Source organism: Carassius carassius, chromosome 45 (assembly GCF_963082965.1).
Source record: "Carassius carassius chromosome 45, fCarCar2.1, whole genome shotgun sequence".
NCBI lineage: Eukaryota > Metazoa > Chordata > Actinopteri > Cypriniformes > Cyprinidae > Carassius > Carassius carassius.
Window position 1 is genome coordinate 11,881,393 of NC_081799.1, and position 12,832 is coordinate 11,894,224.

Consider the following 12,832-nt stretch of genomic DNA (forward strand, 5'->3'; position numbering starts at 1 on the left):
TGTTTTTTTTCCAGCTAAAATGGTTGGTTAGTTATAATTATGATATCTGAATGCATAAGTATAAACATTCAGGCTAACATTTTTTACCAAACATGTGTTCCCTGGGAACTGAACCCACAACCTTGTGCTGCTAACGCAATGCTCTACCACTTAAGCCACAGGAACACTAGGAATGTTCAACACTTGAACATTACTATTAGTGATGTAAGTGTACGCTGATTGGCCAAACGCACACGAAACACCGGCCACCGTTTTTTTTTTTAAAAAGCCATGTAAACATTTACTCCACGAACATGGAAAACAGTGATAATGGTATTTACCTGTTGTCTGCAGTTTTCTCAGCTTAGATGATATGTAACATTGCAAGTTTTCATGAAAAAATTTGTCTCTTAGCACAACTTTTTGCTTTTGCAATTGTGTAAATTGTGCGTTTACATCTTCATCTCCGTTATAAAAAGGCATCACTCTCGGGCGCTTCAGATCTCCTGTAGCCGGTGCAGGATTCTCTAGTGCTCTCAAGGAACTAAATTCTTAGAACTACGCGGTGCAAAAGCCCCTAACGAGGGCAGAATCTTGATTTTGGGTGGACTATCCTTTTAAGCTATTCCAATCATTGCACAGCACAGTGAAGCAATAGAACAACTGTTCCTCATAAACGCGCGCACTTAGTGCATCACATCTGCGTACCGGCTGATGAAAGAGATTTATTTAACCACAATCCACTGCATGACAGGACTTTATGTGTTACAGATCACAGCAGCAGGCCCGAAAACCAGAACATCTGAACTCTATTGCAAAGTTCATTGCATTCCCACAGTCAGAAGGTGATGTTTTAGGTCCAATATGGTTTTGACCTTTGGAAAAAAGTTTACGTTCCCAGCTTCAGGACACTTTAAAGAAAGCTTTCTGACAAACAAGCAGTAAGTGGTAATCCTACAATGTTTAGTGCAACACTGAAAACAATGTGATGTAGAAAAATGTTCACTCTGAAAATGCTAGTAAACTTGAATATTCTTTTTTTTTTTTTTTTTTTAAGTAAACTTGATTTGATTCCTTTTACATTGGAAATGGTTCCTCGATTCCAAAGTGTTGGGAATTAAGAATCAGTTACTGAAATTGGAATCAATTCCATTGAAGAGAATCAGTTCCTCTTTAATAGCCTCTTAATCATTTGGGAATAGTGATAAGTTAGATTCGTTTCCAGAAACCAGTTCTTTCAGAAGATTTGTATAAATGATTCTGTAAAAAAAAAAAAAAAATGTAAATAAAATTTATGGTGAGTAGACGTGATTTGCAAAATAAGTCACAGCGACTCCAATCTTTTTTAAAAAAAGATTTGAAAAAGAATAAGAAAGAAAAAAGAGTTAATTCCAGAACCAGGAATTCCAAAACTTTGGAATTGAACAGCTCTAAAGTAGTATTGTCTTGTAAAACATACTCCAATAGTTTTCTTAAAAAAATGTTACAGTGATAGAGTGTATCTTTCAGCAAATCAGGTGACCAGTATAACATCACTTAATTAATATTCATAAGGAAAATTAAAAGGTTCTTAATGAGATTCTCATACTTTCAGATCATTTGCTATGTCCCTATGTTACACTGAGCTACATTTAAAGTGATTTCCCGAGGTGTCCTTGAACAGTCCCGCTCTGGCTTGGTTTTGTCTGAGATATGTTCTGTCACTGGAAGAATGTGTTCTCACATAATCTCTCACACACCCACAGTGTGTCTCATATTGCGTGCTGCCCCCTTTAGGCCTGCCCTGGCACAGCTGCAGGATAATGAGGTCATGGAGGCCCTCTTGCCAGCAGGAACTTGAGCTTTACTTAGGAAAATTACTCTGGGTTTGTGCAGCCCAAACAGATTGTGCTAATTCCTAGCGGGCTGAAAAGGTTGACTTGGCCACTGGCCTTATTTGTCGGGGGTTAAAACCATCTTTTCGAGCTGTTGCTGCTTCCATCTTGGGTCAATCCCCTTTTCTCAGGTGGGGGTTGTGTAGGGGGCTGAGGAATTTTGGGAGAGGGGCGGAACGGGTCAGTATGTGGGTCATTTCAAAATGTTTTTTTCCTTCATCTCAGTTCCAGACACGCTTTTCTGTACATCACCGCAGATCATCGTCTCAATTACTGAAGTCATCCGTTGTTCTCTCTCTTCTTTTCGACTGCTTGAGAGAACATGTAGACTGTAAAGTCTGCACTGCAGTGTGTGTGTCATGTCTGCTTTTCATCTTCCTTTTAAACCCACGGCCTCTTGTCTACCACAACCATCATAAGAACCTTCCAGACTTCTGTTTTTCTACGCCCACTCACCTTTCTGCTCACCCTCTTCCTCTTTTTATTTTTTTTCCTCGTAGTTCCTTCTAGGGATGTCAGAAATACAGGTACTTGGTACAAAGTCAATGATAAACTGCGGCAAACTCAATGTATTTATAGCTCAAGTTTTACAGTTGCTTTCAGATGCTCACATTCCAATGTTTTAGTGAAATAAAAATGTATTAAATCATGAATAAAATCCATTTACAAATCGAATAAACTAGTCAACATGAACATATTTTGGTTATATATTTAATTTGTTTATTCGTCTATTTTTGTCATTTCTAGATAATTACTTGAACATGATACTGCTGATCAAAACATCAAACACTTATTAATTTCGATATTTGTTCTGTTTTTTTTTCTATTGCTTATTTGTATAGGTTTCTTGATATATACATTTTCAGATAATTTACTCATCACCACCATGTCATCCAAGATGTTCATGTCTTTCTTTCTTCAGTCAAAAAGAAATTTAAGAAATTGAGGACAACATTCTAGGATTTTTCTCAGTCTAGTGGACTTCAATGGGGCCCAATGCGTTGAAGGGCCAAATTGCAGTTTCAGTGCAGCTTTAAAGGGCTCTACATTATAAGCGAATAAGGGCATTATCTAGCAAAATGATCAGTCATTTTCTAAAAAAATGCAAATGCTTATCTTGCACTTGCTCAACCTCATGCATTACGTAGTAACGTTGGAAAGGTCACGCGTGATGTTGGCATAAGTAAAGAAAATCAGACGTCCTTTGCAAAAAAAGGTAAAAGACTGATGTCGGATGATTTTAAAGTTGGAGGATAAAATGAGACCCTACCGTACCTTTTTAAACTGGAGTACACAGACGAAGAACTAACCGCGTGTGACCTTTACCATTTCTTTTTGTAATTACACAATGTGTGAAATCTGCAATTTGGGTCCCACTGAAGTCCACTATAGAGAAAAATCCTGGAATGTTTTCCTCAAAAACCTTAATTTCTGGAAAAACTGAAGCAAGAAAGATATGAACATCCTGGATGACATGGGGCTGAGTAAATCATCAAGAATGTTTAATTTGGAAGTGAAGTAATCCTTTAATTGATAAATATGTAAAAGCTGCATGCCTTTTTCATTTAATTTGCTAATAATTCTATATTTATTTTGCTTTCTCAGTAAGGAGTTTTGTTCATTAGCATATTTGTTTTTGATGTGGTATCAGAATTGGCATCAAGAATCATGAAACCTCGACTGCTGACATTTTGGTATCATGACAACCCTAGGTAACTCTCTGTTCCTCTCTCTGCTGATCAAGTTCAGCTTTTACACCTTTACTCAACATCTCTGCATCCCTAGAGGGAGAAAAAAGAGAGCGAGGGAGGTGAGGAACACAATAAGAGTCATTAGGTGATGAATCTTTTTTTTTCTCTACACCTCCAGTGTGTTGACTAATGACTGCCGTGAGCACTAAAAAGGTTATGTTTTTGGATTCGGTCCATTAGTGTGTGTATTTCTGTGTGTTTACATGTGAGGGGGTGAATCTTTTATATGTTGTGTGTATTCTCTAAAGATTATTCTTTATTTAAGTCAGTTTTGGGTAAATGTAATATTTGGCTTTATTGTAAGAGGCTCTTTGGATGAAATCCAAGGGTTTCATTGTTCTTGATTTTAACATAAATTTGTTATGTTTTTGACCTTTTTTGAGGCGAATTGCAAAGTTTTGAAATTCATTCATTTTAAAGAAGTTTTCTGGGTTTAATTTAAGTTGAGCTTCACGGACAGCACCTGTGTCATGCTGTCGATTGCCACAGAAAATCATTGTGTTTTTGTATAATGGAGGTCTTTGGGGCAAGGCGTTCTATCAGATTCAAATATAACAACAACAAACTTTTTTAATAATTCATGTTTCTATTCATCTCCGATGCATTCAGTTCATCAAAACGTGACAGTAAAGGCATTTCTAATGTTACAAAAGATTTCTGTTCCAAATAAATGCTGTTATTTTGATTTCTATTCATCAAAGAATTCTGAACATGTATTTAATGTTATGCGGCTCTTCTGTTTTTAACGTTGATAATTAAGAGAAATGTTTCTTGAGCTGCAAACCGGCATTTAAATTGATTTCTGAAGGATCGTGTGACACTGAAGAAATGGTGTGGAAAATTCAGCTTTGTATCACAGGAATAAGTTTCATTTTAAAATAAATTCACGTAGAATTTTTTTTTTTTTTTTTTGATGATTCACATTAGTATTTATGAGCAAGTAAATGCACCCTTGTTGAGCATAAGAAACATTTTTTATTATTTTACATACAGTAACACACATCAAGAGGTTCATCAGCCTTGCTTCATTTAAAAGGAGTATTTAGATACTTTATAGTTCAAAACAAACACATTTTTATAGAGAAATATAGATTTTGGGCTATCATTGCAAGTGCATTGTCGTAAACACAATTCATTTATTTTTGTATTTTTCTCTAATTGAATTTGGGTAGTAACTGAAAGCTTGTCACGGATGCTGTCGATAGTGCTTAATTTGTATTGAATTCAGAAAATATCCTTAATCTGTGGCAAACGTCATTGCACAAAAGTGCTTTGAAGATAAACTTCAAATTCATTAGCCAACTGGCAAATACAGAGCCCACCCTCAGTTCCTTGTTATCAAGCTCCACGTAAAAATAAAACTGTTACCCTCCAGCATTTGAATGTTTGCTGGCACCCCTCGTCGTCATGTGCTCCTCAGCCGTCTACCGTAATGTTTTCCTAAGAACGTAATAATCGAGATATTTTAAATGGGAAAAGTCTTTGTAATGTGAGTGGCGTGGTTTCAGAGCGCTGCAGATTAGCTACGGTGCATCATTGAGGGGTTCAATAAAATATTGAATGGATCGAATACAAAGTGTTTCTGCAATGAGGAATTCAATATCGTCCTCATGAACTGCCTTTTATATTTGGAAAGGAAAATAAGTTTGAAGATGAAGCACTTTGTACCATGGGGATGGAGGTCGAACATTGTTTGAATGCAGTATTCAGTACTTGGATGCTGAGTTATTCAGACTTACATGGATAAAGTACCAAGTTTTGCAGAGAGGCGCCTCACCTATGAAATATTTAGTAATGTGAAGGCTGGAAGATGTGCAATGACTGTGTGTTTCAGAGCCTGTGTGTGTGCACTGAGGGATGATTGTATACATGGTTAAAAGGCAACATAGTTGCGGTCGAGTCTCTGTTAATCCTGAGAGACAGTTTCCTATATACAAAGCAGCCTGGAGAGAGGCAAGAAGCAATGCTAGAAAGTGCGCTGGCATACAGGAACACATCCTGTGTGGACGACCACCTCTGTCGCAATGACAAACTCAAAGAAATATGTTCATTGACATGGAAATATAACAAACACGTTGACTTCCAAAGCAAATTTTTGTGTTAGTCTGTTTAATGATTTACAGACACGATCTTCATTGTGGAGGTTTTTTTTCTCTGCAAACATTTAATAAATAGATTTTTAATCTATTTTCATTGATTTGATTAATTTCTCAGCATTTAATGCAGTTCTTTCAGTTAACATTTTTAATTAATTGGCTACCATAAGGTTTACTTATATTTTGCAACAAAAGTGATAATGACTGCATTAAACTCATAGAAAACTGAACTTCATTAAACTGACATTTCATGTAAATTAATTAGAAAGTAAACAACTCAGTAAAAAAAAGGGCATGACATTCATTACATGAAGTCATTTTTCAACAAATGGTGAGTGAACGCAGCGCTGAGCCTTCAGAAGATGCAGGAGGTCAGACTAAATATAACATGAGCTGTTTATTTGCACTTCAACTTTATAAGATTTGTGAAGCTTCCAACCCTGTTGCAAAAAAATGGGACTTTCCCTGATTTGTGAGATTTTGTTTTGTATAATCAGGCATTAAACAAATAGAAACAGGGTTGTTTATTACGGTTGAGCTTGAGATTTTTTTTAAATGACCAGTTTTGGTTATAAATCATGGAGGAACTAAAAGAAAATTAGCTTGTGGTACAATATTTTGGACTTACTATTTTACATCTCAATTATGATACATTCATGATATAGTAATCCAGTCTGAAAAGCTATTTTGAAACAATGTGTAAACAATGTGTCACTTGAACAGACTGTATAAAAAAATACACTGTATAATTTTAATGGTTTGATGGATGAGACCTGCTGAATTTACTGTTTTAAGGGGATACAGAAATGTGATTTGTTTAAAAGAACCTCTACATTTCATGCTAGGTTATGTTATATTAGTCTGTCAAGAACGTCTCATAGTTGTTGCAACAAGAATATGGATGTTTGCTTCAGATAAATAATTAAAAAAGTAATAGGTATTCATAAAAATTGGCAGTTACACAGTTATGCTTGCTTCTCCTTTATATGAGTGAGTGGCTACACATTGCTGTGAAGTAATGAAGAGTCATAAACCAGTGTTTTATTGCTAACTCAAGAGTTCCAGTGAGCCATCTTTTCACACCAATGGAAATGCTGAAAGAACCTTGACACTGAAATTATGTTTTTTCATCTTTTTGTCCAAAGCTACCTCTGACGGTACAAAAGAAGGGATCGACAGCATGAGAGGAGGCGTTTGTGTGACGCGAGGGATGAAGCTGGTTCTCAAAGTAGGACAGAGTGAGTATCATCATCACCTGCAAAAACACATCAATGAATGAACCAAAAATCAGTAAACATTGTGTCAATACAAGCAAACACTCGCTCCTGTTCATAATAGATGCAAACTGAGTGCTTTTCATCATATAATCACTTTTATTTTATTTTTTTTGCTTTCATAGCCGCATATGGCCTTCCCCCAAAACCCAAACCTGATCCAGGCCGTCCCAGCAACAGAATCCCAGGTACGAGTCAGAAATAATTCTGGACACTTTCACTTTCGCTTATGAGCTTAACACTGGTTTAACATCTGTTTTTTTTAACCCTGGATTAAGGCCACTTTTAATCCTGCGTTAAACAACGTTTCACTTTTGTAATTTTGAAAAGATGTTAGCATTGCACCTGGATTATGAAACCTGGCCCTGGATGAGGTATTGACCCAGAATTGCAGTATCAGAAGTACAGTATATAGAGTGAAACAGCAAAAAAGTTTAGCAACAGAAAGCCAATTGTAAATGAAATAATGGTTGCTTCATTAATATTTTTTTTATGGTTTATTTTTATTGGCTTTTTTCCTACACTTTTTTTTTTTTTTACATCGTTTTGTTTTAGTGCCTGAGGGAGACAGTTGAACGATCCTTAATGTTTCTCTGCGTTATCCTTTTTTACATTTTGTTTTTATATTTGTAGTGTTTTAAAAGACTTGTAACAACTAGTTACAATACAGGAATTGTGTGCTTGTAAATCAACTAAAATGAACTATTAAAAAGTCATTGTTGTTAAAGGGTTACTCCACCCCAAAATGTTTTTTTTTTCATTAATCATTTACTGTCCCATTAACTGGCAAGTAAATTACACTGTCAAGGTCCAGAAAAGTATGAAAGACATTGTCAGAATAGTCCATCTGCCATCAGTGATCAGAATTTTATGAAGCGACGAGAATACTTTTTGTACGCAAAGAAAACAAAAATAACAACTTTATTTAACAATTCATCTCCTCTGTGTGTCGCCACATCGCCGTAATACCATTTTGGAGAACATCTGCTGAATGCAAACTTTGTACGCTCTTCTGTGTCAGCCACGCCACAAGGATACGTTTACTACGTGTATTTACGCTTAGATTTGAAAGAAAACAGCGCATCCTTGTGGTGCGGCTGACTCAGAAGAGCGTACGCTGCTTGCGTTCAGCTCATAGTCTCCAAAATGGTGCTATGGTGATGCGGAGAGACACAGAGGAGACTTATTGTTGAATGAAGTTATTTTTGTTTTCGTCGTATACAAAAAGTATTCTCGTTGCTTCGTACCATTACAGTTGAAACACTGATGGCAGATGGACTATTCTGCAATACTTTTCATACTTTTCTATAATAAATATAGATATAAATATATAATAAAGCAAATATTAGATGAAAAAAAAATTAACTAAAAAAATTACTAAATAACTAAATTATTACTAAAATAAAACACTTAAAAATAAACTTAAGTAATTTAGTATTTAAAACTAAATTAAAATAAAAAGCATGTCACAACGACTAAAACTAAAATTAAAATTAAATGAATGTAAATAATAAAAGATTATTCAAAATAATAATAAATATTGTAATAGTATATAAATAATAACTGAAATAGCACTAAAATAGAAAGTTAACCCAGGTTCAGAAAGATGCCAAGTAAACAATTTTTATTATGAAAAGTCTTTTTTCAACTGCATTTTTGTATTAACCTTGAGGCCATATGCATGTGTCATCAAGTTGATTAAAAAATAAAAATAATTCATTCAAAATTGTAATTCATTATTTTTATTTTTTATTCTTGGAGGCTTTTTTATTCTTAGACTGCACTGGTTGATATCCATAAGCTAAACATGTGAGGAACCGGCAGTGTTAAAGCCAAACACGAGGCATATTTGAACTCAAGCCGGCTGAAATCAAAGCTAGTTATGGGTTAAACCAAATCTAATCTAAATATCTGGATGTTTGTCGTAGAAGATATAGCCAAAAAGCAAGTGGGCTTCAGATGTCGGGTCGTTGATTTATCAGATCTTTTCTGTTTCAGATACAGATAGTAGCTCTAAAGCAGGTGATGGAAGTGAGGCCGGTGAGCGGGGAGACAGTGGCGCCGTGTCCGTCTCTAACATCGCCCTAATCGCCGGTGGTGCCGGGGGAGCCTTCATCCTCCTGATCGCCGTAGTGATCGCTGTTGTGTGTTACCGGCGACGGAAAGCCAAGCACTCCGAAACTCACCATCCTGCACTTACACTCTCCTCTCTTTCCCCAAAGAGAGGCAGCTCCTGCGGGGCAGCTACGGGGACCGTCGGGGGCAACAATAATGGCTCAGAGCCCAGTGATATCATCATTCCCCTGCGGACCTCTGACTCGGCGTACTGCCCCCATTACGAAAAAGTCAGCGGCGATTACGGACACCCCGTCTACATCGTTCAAGAGATGCCTCCTCAGAGTCCAGCCAATATTTACTACAAAGTATGAGATCTGCGAACATGCAGACAACCAATCCAGAATTTATGGTACCTCACACACATGTGCTGTGTGTCCAATTGACTCTATATTTAAGAGCCTATACGTGATACTAGAACTTGGATATTAAGTAAAGTTCTAGGAAAGTGGTAAATCCAGCTTTTATGTCATAGCAGCGTGTTTGCATTTATTTACAAGTGTGTTTGTGTGGCTGAGGCAGGAGGATCACGAATTTCACATGTACTCAGGTGCAAGTGAATGTATGTCACACGCTTTTTGGAGATGAGTTTATCCATCCATTCTGATGGTTAAAACTGAGTTATTGTGCTTATCCTCAAAACCAAACAGTATAGATTGATTCATAAAAAAGAATACCTGTATGTATAATATACTTCTTACATTTTTACCCTCTGGGGGGAAATTCACTAAGAAAGTGCACTGGCTGATTGCAACGTTTATTTGCACATGCATTGTTTTGGTGGTCCATTCACTGACTAACAATAAAAATGCATCAAAACACCATCTCCACGCTACATTTCGCCACCTGCAGACTGGCGCAATCTGGGACTGTACAGTATCGTTAAGATCCAGAAAACTGACTGAATCTTTAAAGTGTCAAAACCGGGTTTGACTAGATGTTTCCATTTCAAAAGCTTGTTTAATTTTTTTGATCATCATTTCATGAATTAACACTGCCATTGTCACTAGACATGTTAAACAATCATCTTTTTTAAATATTATCTCAATTGTGTCTTTTTAGGCGGTTTTGAATACCGGATGTCTTTTGACGGGATCTGATGAAGACACCGAATTCAGTATTTCTTGCGCTTTGGAACAATCTAAAAAAATGTATGTAGTTAGCAGAATCAAGCTTTTGGCTTAGTTGGAAATATTATAGAATGTTGGTGCATTCTAAAATAAGGCTAATTTGCATAGAAAGGAGGCATGTTTGCGTGTAAAATGAAAAATATTATTTGATAATTCACTTAAGTTTATACGCTATTCCATCACAAAAAGCACTTGTTAAACTGGATTGTGTGTGGCTAGTGAATAAGACGCCAACTGTACTGGGCGTAAAAGTAGTGCAACTGTTTAGTGAATTCGCCCCTCTGTTCATCTGACTGTAAATGTTTGTCTTTTCTGAACTCAGACCTCCATCTGATTTATTTATTAAGCATCAAAGAAACCGTTTTTCATTCCTTCCACTTCATCAGCTTGCTATTGCAACTCCTCAGCACCCGATTGTTTGTTTTTGAGGTTTTTAAAACATTTTTATGTGAGCAGCAGGAATCACATGTGGAGGAGTTGTAGATGGATGATCGTCTGTTTCAGATGGAGACTCTTCTGAGATTTCCAAGAGGTTGGAGGTCAAAGTTAAGCGGTCAAAGAAAAACCCCTCAGCGGTGCGCGGGAGTCCTTCACTCAAGTTGTTCTGAGGGGTTCTCGCTCTCTTTCTCTGGCCTTTTGAAGTACTGTGTACACCATGATAAACTGACACACAATGCCAAACTTATACACACTTAACACACACATCCACATTACAGCAGTTTGTGTTTTCATGTGTTAACCCCCGCAGATGGACCCCAGCTGTGCATTGGTATGTTGCTCAGAGCATTGTGGTTCAGGCCAAAGACAGTAGGACTAAGACAGCCAGTGCGACTGTGCATCTCAAGTAACTCAGTCACAAACTCTCCACATCCTCTTGAGTGATACACATATCCGCTGCTTGGTTAAAATCTCGTCTCGACACTCATTATCACATTTCGGGCGATGTCTCCAAACCATCTCTGACATTATCACCCTTGTGCCAGCTTGAGGCTTCAGGTCCACAATTCACCCGAGTTATTTCACTGGATGAAACGTGACATCATCGTGAGATGTAAGAAGAGACCGTCTGTTACCGGCGGGAGTGACCTGAGCTTTCCGGTTCAGACTTCTCTCTGTCCACGTTGATTTAAGGATTTCTTGCCGTCGTTACCACAAATGACTAAAAATCAGAAATGGCGCCTTTATCATTTTACTTATTTCTGTTAATGTATTTTTTATGCTTTTGTTCTTCCCATTTAATTACTTTCGACAGTTTTGAGCAAATGAGAGTAATCTAAACGAAGGAAAACAAATGCAGTTTTATCTAACCTACCCTGCTTGTGTCCGTGGTAACCCTCGATGGTAACTTACATTGGGAATTGTAATTGTAATTATCAAATTCTGATTCCCCTTAACTGCTCCATTGACTATTCTTTCAGGACTTCTGAATAAAGACATTTGCAGGGGGGTGGGATAAGAGATGTGATTTTTATGGCTTTTACAGTCCTTATCAGTCGCTTGCCAAATGATGGACTTTTCACAGAGCATTTAATGGTGACATAAATTCAATCCAATTTGTCCTAACTGTGTATTAAATAAAAAACTAAACATGTCAACAACCAAAAAACAAGTTATAAGATTTTCTATTTTCATATTTGTTACATCATTAATTTGTTTTTATAAAATACCGCCAATTACAAAAAACAATGAGTATCTTTATCTGGACATTGTCATATGAATATTGAGAATATTGCAACCACACTGAGGTGTCACAAGCTTTAAGATGAAAATATCAAAAGGAATAACTTTTAAGTAAGTGAGTCATTTGTTTGGGAATCAGACTACACTGGTCATCCTGTATTTGTTTAAATCACTCAAGGCATAAAATCTATTTTATTAGCATTTCAATTAAATATCCACGAGCAGAACTTGATTATGCTTTGTTTTTGACTTATGTCTGCGAAATAATTAATACTTGTTCATTCTGAATAGAAAGGATATTTTTTCAACTGCATAAATTTTCCAGATTTTCTTATTCTGATGCACAACCATTTACAATTTCTGCGTCCGAAATTGCATACTCTCTTGAGTTGGTACTTCTTTTGAATGAGTAATTACTATACGACTGCTGAAAAAGTGTGTTCTATATAGTATGAATGTCATCTGGATGTAATACAAACATCAAAGTTGCGTTGCTTCACTGCCATTCAAAAATCCGAAAGTAGTAGGTCATCTTGGTACTTTTTCCCTACTGTTTTATGAGTACTGTGACTTTGGACACGCTTCCTTTGTCCCATACTCTTTTTTTCATCTATACTATATACTAGGAAAATATGCAATTTCGGATGCAGCCAGAGACTGTTGTGTCATTATTTGAATGAGTTTTTATACTGTGGTATTCAAGAGAGATGCATTTCTAAACTGCTGCCCCCTGCAGGCCTGGAGAAACCATTAGCGGGCTTTTCAATACTTTATTTTGTTTTTTTCTTTGTAAATGTTTAATTTCTTCTTCACACCAGAATCATGTGATATATCCTGCTGCCTAAATTTTTAAAGATGTAAAGCACTTCCTCAGCTAGCCAGGCTATGGGTTAGGCCGGATTATTATTTTATTTTATTTTTTATTTTTCTTTG

The 12,832-nt window shown here is 36.5% G+C and overlaps 1 protein-coding gene across 1 annotated transcript in view; it reads left to right on the forward strand.

Moving 5' to 3' along the window:
• Positions 1–12,091, forward strand: part of efnb3a (ephrin-B3a) — a 39,164-nt gene extending 27,073 nt beyond the window's left edge. Inside the window, exons 3-5 of the mRNA XM_059538780.1 lie at positions 6,846–6,938; positions 7,100–7,162; positions 8,973–12,091. Of these exons, the coding sequence (XP_059394763.1) occupies positions 6,846–6,938; positions 7,100–7,162; positions 8,973–9,403 (587 nt within the window). The 3' untranslated portion in view covers positions 9,404–12,091. The remainder of the gene's footprint in view (positions 1–6,845; positions 6,939–7,099; positions 7,163–8,972) is intronic.
• Positions 12,092–12,832: the final 741 nt, after the last annotated feature.